We start from the raw sequence: 11854 nt of genomic DNA on the forward strand, positions 1-11854 counted from the left end.
TAAAAATCATTAACCTGCAAATATGAGGAACAGGACAGCAGTGACAGTGCATGACCCTCTGCAATTCTTTGAAGGCAGCCTGGTCTTCACAGCTTCCTGCTCAGTAAAAGAAGCTCCACGTCTCCATAAAGACAGCACTCGAGTCTCAGCTCAATTGTGTTAGGATAGCAGTGACCCCAGAAATGGAAAGGTGGGTGAATGGGAGCATGCCCCGGACACTGGGAGCCGGACAGGCCTCTCTCACAATGAGCCAGGCTGTGCAGGAAGATTCCCACGCCATCTCCGTCACATGCTAACCCCTTCATGAATGGCTTGAAAAGTCTCCAGTCTGTTCTCTACAGCCCTGTGGGACTTGCCAAATGCGGGCTGGTGAAGCATCAGATTCTCAGGTCTCCCTCCTGCACCATCAAACTGGCATTTATTCTCATAGAGAAACTCCCTGAACTCACAGCCCCAGGGCTTGAGCAGAAATCAAGAAAAACTCAAGGAGTCTGTGCCTTCTGGGTTTCTTGAATTCATCATTCATCACCATCCAGCATTCCCAGGCTGTGGTACAGAGGGTTTCGGACTATGCACCACACAGGGGTGCCGTGTGTGGGTCCCCCATCACCAGATGAACATGGGACTGAGTGGGCAGGTGTGCAGATTCTGGCTCCCAGCTGAAGCCCAAACAGGGCCTCACATGAACACACCAGGTCACATGCATCTGGGAAACTCACACAGAGTCATGGTTCACAGAACAATAGTGGAGACAGTTGTCCCTTGTCCCAAGAATGCTCTTGACATCTTTGAGATCTTGTCTCTTACCAACCCACTACTACCAGAATCTCAATTTCCCCCAAACAGGGCTCAAAACCTGATACTCGGGGGCTGGAGCGGGGGTATGGGATGTACCTATTGCATCCCCACAAACACCTGGGCCTCTGGCAGGTGCAGCTGGGCTCATGGGCAGGCTGCTGCCCAGGGCTCTAGGAAACTTCCTGGAGCAAAACTGAACCATCATGTAATATGTATGAACTTTTTAAAAACTTGAGAACCAAGGCTTTTTTTCTAACACACAGTCCTGTGAATTCGGTTTGCCCAGCCCTTTCCACTCCCCTGCGCAGGCTCTCTATCCGCTCGTCAAGCCCAGCCCCAGACTCAGATCAGGAGTACTCTACAGCTTCCCTTGCAGGAGCCCTGATCACAGCCGAAGGCCAGCTGCCTGGCTTTTCTTCTGCTTCCTTCTCTCTCTTCCCTTCTTCGAAAGCTGGCCTCTCTTCCTGCCAGCCTGGTTAAATCCATCTTTGTTTCATAGGCCTCTATGCTTTCAGGGCTAAGAGATGATGCAATTGTACCTCACTTGAAGGCGACGTCACTGAGGTGCCCCGGCTTGTACATGATAAATGCATGCTTCCAACCTCCATTGCCAGGTCACTGCATAGTTCCAGTCACTGCCCACCACACTGCCTTGAATGGCAGGTCACCACCCTCATACAGCTACCCAGACCCCCAGCCTACAGGTCAGCTCTGATATTTGAACACCATGCCCCAAATCAAACAAAAACAAAATTCCAACTACCAACCAAGACAACCCCACCTTCTGAACTATTACCAGTTCACTAGCTGTCTTTCAGCAATAAGGCCAAGAGAGGTGGGCAAAACCTTGGGGGCTGGAGCGGGAGTATGGGATGTACCTTTTGCATCCCCGTGCACACCTGGGCCTCTAGCAGGTGCCCTTAGAAAGCCAAGGGTGCATAGGGCATCTGGGCACAGAGCCCCATGGTCCTGGTAAGTCTCATATAGGAGGCACAATGTTGCTGTTGACCATGTCCAAATCACAGCCTGCTATTTCTGAGAAGACAAAGTACACTTGAGTCTCCACTGGCCTGGAGGTTAAACCAGTGGCTCATCCCCTGACCTTGGCCCCGGTTTGTGAAAGCTTCCCCCTTTCAAATTTAGAACTATGAGTTTCTACAAAATCCATTCCACCTTTGGACTAAGTAAAAGGCAACACACCGGGGGGTCAACATTTATCCCTGAAGGCCATTGGGTTTCACTTAATGCACTTTTGCTCCCAAACTGCCTGGCCAGGGCTGGGATTATACCAGGCCTGAGCCATCCCAAAGGCTCTGGGTGTTTTACTGTTAGATGCACCAGGTCTGTCACCAGGGTCCCCAATCAATATACCTGGTACCTGTTTGTTCCCCTTTCAACACTGAGATGCAAATGACCACTGGGTTTAGCTTCTCTGCTGTTTCTGACACCAACTGCATGGAGACTTAGCCTATTACCAGACTGCACGGTCTGACCAGGAAATCAGGAATTGAGGAATCTGGGTAGAAATGAGGCAGGAGAGGTGCCCAGGAGTTGGCTCCCTTTGGGCAGGCTGACCACAGGCACATGTGCCCTGGGGTGAGGGGAAAGGATGACTTACGTGGCTCCTTTTGCCTTCTTCATCTCCCACAGATGTAATAACTGTCTCTGAAAAGACCGTCTGTCCGGTTTGGTTGTTGGTTATCTACAGTAGAAAGGGGGACAGTGAATGTGAAACTGAAGGAAGTCCAGGAGAATCCTTCCAGTCTGTTTATTTCATTTGCTGAAGCAGGAGCGACAGGGAAAGTGGCCAGGCTACCTACCCCGCTGCTTTCTGAGCTCCATCAGCAGCCTGCCCTTGGGGCCTGGTAGGAGATGCTCACAGCAGCCTGGGTGGGTCACCAGGAGGTAGGAAGGAGGTGATGCATGCCAGACCCTCAGCAGTGCCCCAAACAGCAGCATGTTCACCATTTTTGGCACTCATCACTTGAAACTCAGTGTCGGCTTTTTTTTTTTTTTTTTTTTGACAAACTTCAAATCTGGGTGTCTATTCAAATATCTTTCGTGAGAAGCAAGCAAGTCTGGCCGTGCTCCTGATACTGAGAATCATATTCAGTTCATCAAGAAAGTGTTTAAACCAAACGAGGACTTTCTCCTTATCCCCTGTCATCTGCCTCTGATTCTGTGCCCAAGTGCAGGCACCCCAAAGTCCAGCACCAAGTGGAACCCAGGCCCTTCCTGCCCCAACAAAGGCCCTAAGGACTGTGTTGGCCTAACAGCTGGCAGATCTGTTCTTTGCTGACAACCATCTAGTATGTGGCCTGGAACAAGTCATTTCTTTTCTCTGATTCACAGTTTTCTCATTTCCACATCATCTTTAATGTCCCTGCCAGCTCTAATATGACAGAAGTCTGCCACCAGGATAAAGCGGAAACCCTTGGCCTAATTTGCAGTGAGGGATCAAATTTCAGTTCTGAGGAGTTAAGGACCTTGTCTTTATTGCCACGCTTCTACATTTCTGCCTAAATAATTCTTGTCCACAGAAATGAGATGATGTCTTCTTTATCCATGCCTCTTTTTTTTTGCAGGATTGATTAAATAATATCGTATTTTAAAAAAATTCTAGTCCTTTATAAATGGGTTGTGGGACTTCTCAGAGCCTGATTATACCAACATGCATTTTTTTTTCATTTGAGGGATATACAATGCTTTCCAAATATATGTCACCCCTATTCAGCTCCTCTTTCATGAAGTACTGCACAGGACGGTGCTCCACAGACACCACTGGAGGACTACTACTACACTGTGCTGGTAACACAACTTCACTGTAGCATAACAACAATAATAAAAAGAACAACTTGCTTTTGCATGTCACTTTACAGTATAGTAAACTTTCATATACTTTAGATCATCTGACCCTCATAATACTATATACTGCAGTTGTTGATATCCTTGTTTTATAAATGCTGTGAGGTTTTTATAAAGTTAATTGATTTTTTAAAATCACTCTAGTTACTGGGAGGACTCAATGTGCAGGTATTTGGAGATCTACAAGAAACAATTTTAAGATACAGCTGAACCTGTTGGCTACTGTCAGAAGAATGACTTAATATTGGTTTTGACAAGAATGAAATAATCACTTTAATAAACGATACCCAGTCTTCCATGAGCAATACCTAGGGATTCTGTTCCAGTGGGGGGCTCGTTCATTTGCATGAGGATCATGCTCCACAAGTGATCTATCTAGCTGGGCCCATCTCTAGGCAGTGGGAGAAGAGCCCCACAAAAGCCATTTTATAGACGAGGCAATAACATTGACTCCATTATGTGAAATTACCTGGACACTTGAACAAATGCAAAACTCTTTGTGGGACCCATTATAACCTTAACTGTAGGAGTTGAGAAAAGATTAGAGGTCAGGCCCTTTGATATTCACTACAGAATGTCAACTCTACAGCCTCCAACAATGACCCTGAATATCTGCCCGGTAGCCTTTTCAGGAGAACATAGACATAGTTTTCTAAGTTCTGTCCATATCAACCTAGAGACCTCTGGCTCTGTGAGCAGGTGAATTCTACATTCCTCTAGATCTGCAAAGCTTTCTTCATCAGGTCAGATGGGAAATGAACTTGCTTGCTCCTCATGAAAGATATCAGAACAAGAGACTTAGGCAGGTGTTTAGTGGAAAAAAATCATCCCCTGCAGAAGTTTGAATGGATAACCAGTAAATGAATGGATGTTTAAACTCATGGCAGCAGAGGGTTCCCCTTCTGAAGGTGGGATATCACATCTGAGCCCCTCCTAGGGAAACAGTGAGGATCTGTTCACCATAACAGGTCTCTATTTCTATGCCTCCTGAGACATACATAAAAACCTAAGAGATAAAAACCCTTCTTCTAAACTGGTAGGAAGCCTAGTGTGAAATCTATTGCTTAAATGCAAAAGTAATTTAGGTCCCTGATACCTATCTCTTTCTTTTAAATAGTACTCACACTCCCTCTGGTTTCTAATCTGCATTTTACTATTCCCATTTGCATCCTTGGCTGTGTCTCAAGTATGTAAATAGGACTGTAGTTCTCCAACAGGACTGGGTGCCCACAGGAAGGAAGCAGTGCTGGCCACGCCCACCCTTACCTTGTGAATTTCTCGGTGCACATGGATGGTGTTGTTTCCCACCTTGGTGTCTGTGTTGGTCTCATTGTGATAGCTGGCAGGTAGGCTCGCTAGGTTCACTTCTGATGATGTCTTAGCAGCAGCCTCTTCTGCCTCCATCTATTGAACCAATTAATTCAGTGAGCACAATTGTTCTGTTCTCTCCAGTTACAAATGGGAGATCTTTTTTTAGAAAAAAAGAACCACCTCTTTGCCTCTTCTGCAATCACAAGGGATGATGACAATGACAGGCCACTGAGTTACCCATTAGGATAAGACAGTGCACCAAATGCCTTACATGTACTACAGCCCGCAAATCTCACTATTAGCCTAGGTGATGGGAGTTACTGTCCCATTTTACAAATGGAAAAACTGACGCCCAGGATGGTTAGGTAAATTCCCCAAACTCCCAGGGAAGGGTGGAGCTGGAACTTGAGCATGCTTTCATTAAGCAGTCTTGGCCCCTGTATCATACCGTTGGTGCCTTGCTCATATCCTGGTGGCCTAACCTGGAGTTGCCTGTGTTCAGTTCCTAGGCATGCTTACAGTCAACTCTCTCTCTCCCCGAGGGCATTCTTTGGTCACAGAAGTGTGTTTGGTTTGCACAGGCCCAAGTGCTATGGAATTAACACCCCAGCAATAGGGACAAGCTATGGGGTAAATACCCCAGCTTCTCTCTGTGCAAGACAATTCTAAGGTACATAGAATCAGGTTTCTCTCTGAGGTCACTCAGTGGGATTGAACCCTAAATGCCCATAGCAGTAATCTGCTAAGGGCATATCCTTTACTGCCATTCTCTTTTTCCAACTCACTTTCCCACTTCTTGATAGTGGTTTTCTGGGATCACCCCCAAATAAGCTATTTGCTCCCAATCCTTGTTGAGTCTGCTAGTGCTGGTGGTGGTGGTAATGGTGGTGATGGAGACCCAAAATAAGATAGTACTGAAACTCCTGCAGGCAGGCCCACATCTCTTGAGTATCCACATAGGATGCCTTGCAGGGGGAGAGCTGACTAATTCCCCAGGATCCACGACTCCCTCTGGCTCTTCTTGAACATTTAGTTGTCCTCTGGTATCACATTTCCAAGGTCATGTCATCAAATCCTCCAGTCTCCTGAGCCTCCATGACATCTCTATCAGGTATAACAGTTAACACATGCCTGTACTCAACTTCCCCTTCCAGATTTATCACCCTGCCCCAGCCCTGACTGACAAGTGGTCAGTTGACAAGGTGACCCATTCACAGATGACTGGGCCCAAAGGCAGGCCACATCATGGACCAATCAGACACTCCCTCCAGGAATTTCAAATGACAGTCACAATGAGACTTTCTGGTGGACGGGGGCAACCTTCCAATACTGCTCTCCAAGAATCTGGGCTATTTTTATTCTTTAAAACTAATCCTCAAAAAATATTTTCCTATTATAAAAATCTGTAGTCTTTTCCCTCACTTTTTCTACCCCTCTTTTTCTACCTCCCCTAACCAGATTTGCAAAGCTGGACTAGACACGCAAAGAAGTCTGCTGGGAACCAAAGTTCAACTAATCAGAGCAGAACCTGGGGTGCCTGCTATGTCAGAGATGATACACAGACGTCTGACACTCCAATTGCTGGCTTCATTATAACAATTGTCATAATAACCACCTCCATGTATGAGGTATTGGCCATGTCTGAGCCATGGCACCAGATACCCTGAACAGGTCAACATTCCCAGGGACCCTGTGAGGGTGGTGTTGTTTACCCCATGATGCAGGGAGAAAAAATGAGGTTCAGAGAGGTCATTCCATCCTTAGGAAGTGGCAAAGCTTGAATTAGAACTCAGGTCTGTTTGACTCCAGATTATGTGCCCTCCTGGAAGATAAGAGAGTCTCATCTGATGATGACTATAACCTTTCTTGTGTGGTTCTGCAAGCAAGTCAGGGGTCCAGAGGAAGGAGAAGCAAGGCTTCCAGGAGGAGTAGGCGTGATTGGACTGGTTTCAAAGAGTGAGTAGGATTTGGACAGGAGAGGTGTGAAAGTGCTGCAGACAGCACAGGCTAAGCTGTGGCAGCTGGACAGCACAGTGGGCACAGGAGAAAGTGGTGGCTGATGAAGTAAAGAGGGGTCCACAGGCAGATCCATGGAGCAGCATTAAGGCACAGGATGCTGGCCTGGCTCTAAACCAAATGGGTACATTGGAGCCATTCCCCAAGCTTTTAAAAACAGGCATACCTGTACAACTATAATACACCAATTAAAAATGTGGAAAAGTTTAGATCAAAATACAAACAAGCAAACAAACATGCATAACTGGGTCCCTTCCCAGACCTGAAAAATTGTAATTTCTGGAGATGGGACCCCAGATATCAATGAGTTTCTAAGATGATTCGGAGGAGTCCCTTCCTCTTCAGCTGCCCCCACCTAAAAACTTGTGCTTCAGGCAATGGGGAGCTACAGCAAGTTCCAGACTAGTTGGGAAAAAAATACAAAAACCAGGAAAGGAAGAAAGTAGAGTCAGGGCACTGGCTAGAATCAGATCTAGAAGAAGGGAGCTCTATCTGCAGAAGGGCTTGTAAAGAATCCAAATAAGTTTAGAAGGACCAAGCCACCGAGAGATGGCTACAGGACTAAGCAAGTAGTTGTCTCCAGCATTGTCAGGCAGCAGTAATGTCAGAGATCTTGAACTGGACAAGGTACATTCAAGTTCACCTCTTCTCCAAAGTAGCCATGTGACATTGGGCAAGACACCACATCTCTCCAAACCTCAGTTTCCATATCTGTAAAATGAGGATGATCCTATTCTGTTGAGTAGATGTAGTTAGGAAGGATCATGAAATCTAAGTACTGGTACAGTAGCTCTCATGTGGCAAATATGTAATATGTAGCTGCTTTTGTCACACTGGCCTGTGAGCAGCTTCAGAAGAAACTCCTCTGCCAGGAATGGGAGGAGCAGGCAGTAGATATGATATGTGTGAAGAGTTGCCCAAAAAAGTGCAGAAGAAATAGAAGAGAGATAGCTAGGGAGGGAGATAGGATGGGCAAGAAACAACTCTTTTTTTCTCCCCTAAGCAAGAGACTCTGGCATATTTAGTGATGGAAAAGATATAGCTGAAAAGGGAAGGAGCCTTAAGATGCCAGAGAGGATATACCCAGAAGGAGAAAGGAATTTTTCAATGTTTTTTAGATTCCCACTGGAATCTGAATCATACAGCTTGGCTTGCAAATAATTGACAAGTTCCCAAATCTTGAGTTTGCTGTGGGCTGAGCTGACAGTCTTTTCATAAAACCTTCCCTCTCAGCTAGTGGTTGTTTCAACAGACTGAGCTAACAGTTATTTAATGGCACCATGAACGAAAAGTACAGTTTACAATGGAAATTTCAACCACAGCCATTACTGCCACTAGTAAGAGAAACCTAAGCCTGAAGCAATAGTTGTTTCATAGAGGAGGAATGTGCGTGTTGTTAAAAATGGCATTTACAGGGACTGGGGTTGTGGCTCAGTGGTAGAGCGCATGCCTTGCACATGTGAGGCACTGGGTTCGATCCTCAGCACCACATAAAAATAAATAAAGGTATTGTGTCCAAACTAAAAAACTAGCATTTACAGTTGGTTGAATCTGCGTCAGATAAGTAGGCAAAACTGGACAAAAAAAAAACCCCAGGCTTGGTATTGGGGCTCTCCCTTGGGCTGTGAAGCAATAAGAACACTTGAAAACATACCAGTTACAGATGTGGCCATGCGGGCAGGAGACAGGGAGTGGTTTTATCCTTAAAATACATATATTAGTAATATATACAGTAAGACAGGAAAATAGGAACTTCCCAGATGGAAGCCATAAGAAGACTTGTTTCTCCAAATAATGATGCTACAAGGAGAACTACTTTGTGTTTTCCCTTAAGAATCATCAACAGCTAGAGGCAGCTGGACTATTTAAAACGCCAGGAAGTTACTTGAAAGCAGACTCATGATGCAACTATGTAAACAATTAATGCATCCAATCCAGGTCCTTTCTGTTTCTTCCCTGGGAGAACAACTAAATAACAAATATCCTGTGTTCATGGGATTTAAGGAGCTTTCTGGTAGTTTCTTTAAAAAACAAAACCAAAAAACAACCAATAGCCACAATCCACTTAAGATTTATTATTTTCTGAGCTAGGGATATAGTCGAATAGTAACAGGCTTGCCTAGCATGCATGAAGCTCTAGGTTTATTCCCTAGTATTGAAAAACAAAACAAAACAAAAGGTATTTGAGAATTGTTCAATTTTATTTTTGAATATTTAAAAAATATTTTAAAGATATTAAGATGTACATCCTTAAAATATTTTTTAATATTTTAGGATTGATTTTTAATACTTTATTTTTCTTTATTTTATTTTATTTTTTTTTAGTGCTAGGGGTAAAACCCAGGGCCTCGAGCATGCTAGGCAAGCACTCTACCACTGAGCTACAACTCCAATCCAAGACCTTTTAAAATATATTTCTAAGATAGGTTCTACTGAGAATCTATCAGACACTGATAGTATTTTGCTATTACTCATACTACTGCTATTAGAACAACAATAATGATGCCCATTATTTGATGTCAAATGACAATCTTTCATAATTCTTACAGTAAGCCTCATGAGGAAGAGACTTGTTTTAGATCTATTTTATTTATCCTCATTTTAGATGATCAAATAATTTGTTTCACTTAAAATCTCTTTTAATTCTTCCTTTAGCCTAGGTTGGGCATTTTCTCCATTTCAGACCCTAGATCCCACCACTAAGAAGCAGCAGAGCTGGGTCTGGATGCAGAGAGGTTGGTCCTTACTTTCATAATCCTGCCACCTCTCATCCTGTCCTCAGAGCCTGCAAAGACATTCTTCGGGAAATGACCACTGACTGGAGTAGATGTGACAGTCATGTCTCCTTTGGTGGAAAATTTTAGCCTGCCAATCTGTACAACTCAAGCAGAGCCATGTCTGGAGGAAGAAAGGATGGAGTCCTGGCAAAGCCCATGTGGTTGACTCCCATGGAGAAGACACAGCACTAAGGTCCCTCTGGACCCCCACACTGCTCTGAATCAATGAAGATATCAAAGAGGCAAATTGGCCTCATCAGGAGTTAATATTAGAGAACCATGCCGCAAACTTATTCAATGATTATGGGCATTTTTCCACTGAATAAAAACATGGAAATGACCTAGTCAGTATTACCAGAAATCTGTGTGCAGGAGGGATAGTCCTTAAAGCCTTGATAAAAAAAAGCAGATGTCCCACCCTGAAACCAGACGGATCATGAGCTCAGTTTAATTTGGAGTTGTAGAATTATTAGTTATTTTGGCTTACCTGACTCCTCTCAATGTCATAATTGTTTTATAATCTGAAGACACAGAAAACCCTGGGTCTTGGGATCTGGGTCTGTCCAGTAGATGCACAGGAGCCAGCATTTAAGACTGTGCCCAAGGGAGCTGGCACACTGGAGATAGCAGGGATGTGGGGAAGCCTGACCCACCAGCCTGAACATCTGGTCTCTCACTGACTCCTTCATTGGGATGGCTGGCTCCTCTCCAAAGATAGGTTACAGCCAGAACTGGGCCCATGTGACCATGCCTACCTTCCCAGGCACCAGGGACAGCTCCCCACACCTGGATCAAGAAGGAGGGTCCAGGCAGCCTTCTCCATGCTTGGGGCCCACCATAGAGGACAGAACAAGATTCCATTCACCTGTGTTTGTATATGGAAGGTTAGGAAAGGAAGAAGCCAAGAAGCAAAGTTCTGCTAGGGTGTTTAGTATGTGATAATGGCTATAGAGTACATATCTATTACTTGCCAACATGCCCACATTAACATCATGACATCTAACCCTCACAGAAAACTGAGGTTCAGTTGTTAAATGATCTGCCCAATGTCACCCTACTAGTGAATGGTAGAGGAGGACCTGAGCCCAGGACTGACTTCAAAGCCCTCTTTGGTGGAGATGAGGTTGCCATTCTTATCCATCACCTTCTGATAATTTTCAAAGCTCGGACTGGGAATTTCCACCTTTTCTTCCCCACAATACATTAAAGGAAGCAAGACAGGCCAGACAGACTGCCAGCAAAGCTCAGGGCCCTTTGTGTTTTTGTCCCCACACACCCATCCTACCTGTATCTTGGGAAGATGACACAAGCTCAAAGCCCAACAGACAAGCTAGAACTTGGAGCTGCCTGAAACTGCCTGAGCCTCGCTACAAAACCACAGCGCTGAAAAACACCAGGGGCCCTGCAAGCATCGCCTCCAAAAGGGGAAGGCGTACTGCATACTTTAAGACAACTGCGGCATGGTGGAGGCAGCCTGCAGTCAGGTGGTGACCCCAGCTACTCCAGGTAGGGTCTAGCGGAGACTCCTTGGACAGGCTCAGATCCAGACGTTCTGGCAGGAAGGTAGAGCAAGAGAGCAGGGAGGAGGTAAGGATCGCGCTATGCAGCTCGGTGTCTGTTACAGGCCCTTTGGAGCCTCTTCGCCTATCGCCAGGTCCCTGATCAGCGCAGCGGCCCGCGTTTAGAGCCCTGCCTCCTCTAAGCCCACTCCCCGCAGCTTCAAGAGTCCTCAGTCCGTCGCCCTCAGGGAGCACCCACCTCTTCCACCGCGCTGCGCAGTTTGTGCTGCGTGTCCTCCATCAGTTCCTCAACCTCACGGAACATCTCGTTGAGGGTGGCTTCCTCCTGCGGGTAGCTGAGAGCCGGGCCCGGCTCAATTGGAGCCGAAGTCGCCGTCGGAGTGGGTGCGGGGGCCGTAGGGACCGCCACTGCAAGTAGCAGGCATAGCAGGGTGCCCCCGAGCCGCTGCATCTCTGCTCTGAGCCAGCCGCCGCCGCCTGTGTGTCGCGGAACGTGGTCAGAGGAGCACGCGGACCACCCCCTAGCCAGCCCCGCCCCGCGGCCGTGCCCTCCCTGGGAGCCCCTCT

At 46.1% G+C, this 11854-nt stretch overlaps 1 protein-coding gene across 1 annotated transcript in view; it reads right to left on the minus strand.

Moving 5' to 3' along the window:
• Window positions 1-11792, minus strand: part of Dkk3 (dickkopf WNT signaling pathway inhibitor 3) — a 48519-nt gene extending 36727 nt beyond the window's left edge. Inside the window, exons 1-3 of the mRNA XM_015477635.2 lie at window positions 11526-11792; window positions 4930-5067; window positions 2417-2500 (exon numbers count right to left, since the gene is read on the minus strand). Of these exons, the coding sequence (XP_015333121.1) occupies window positions 2417-2500; window positions 4930-5067; window positions 11526-11738 (435 nt within the window). The 5' untranslated portion in view covers window positions 11739-11792. The remainder of the gene's footprint in view (window positions 1-2416; window positions 2501-4929; window positions 5068-11525) is intronic.
• Between the last annotated feature and the right edge of the window lie 62 nt (window positions 11793-11854).

Source organism: Marmota marmota, unplaced genomic scaffold (genome assembly GCF_001458135.2).
Source record: "Marmota marmota marmota unplaced genomic scaffold, marMar, whole genome shotgun sequence".
Taxonomy (NCBI): Eukaryota; Metazoa; Chordata; class Mammalia; order Rodentia; family Sciuridae; genus Marmota; species Marmota marmota.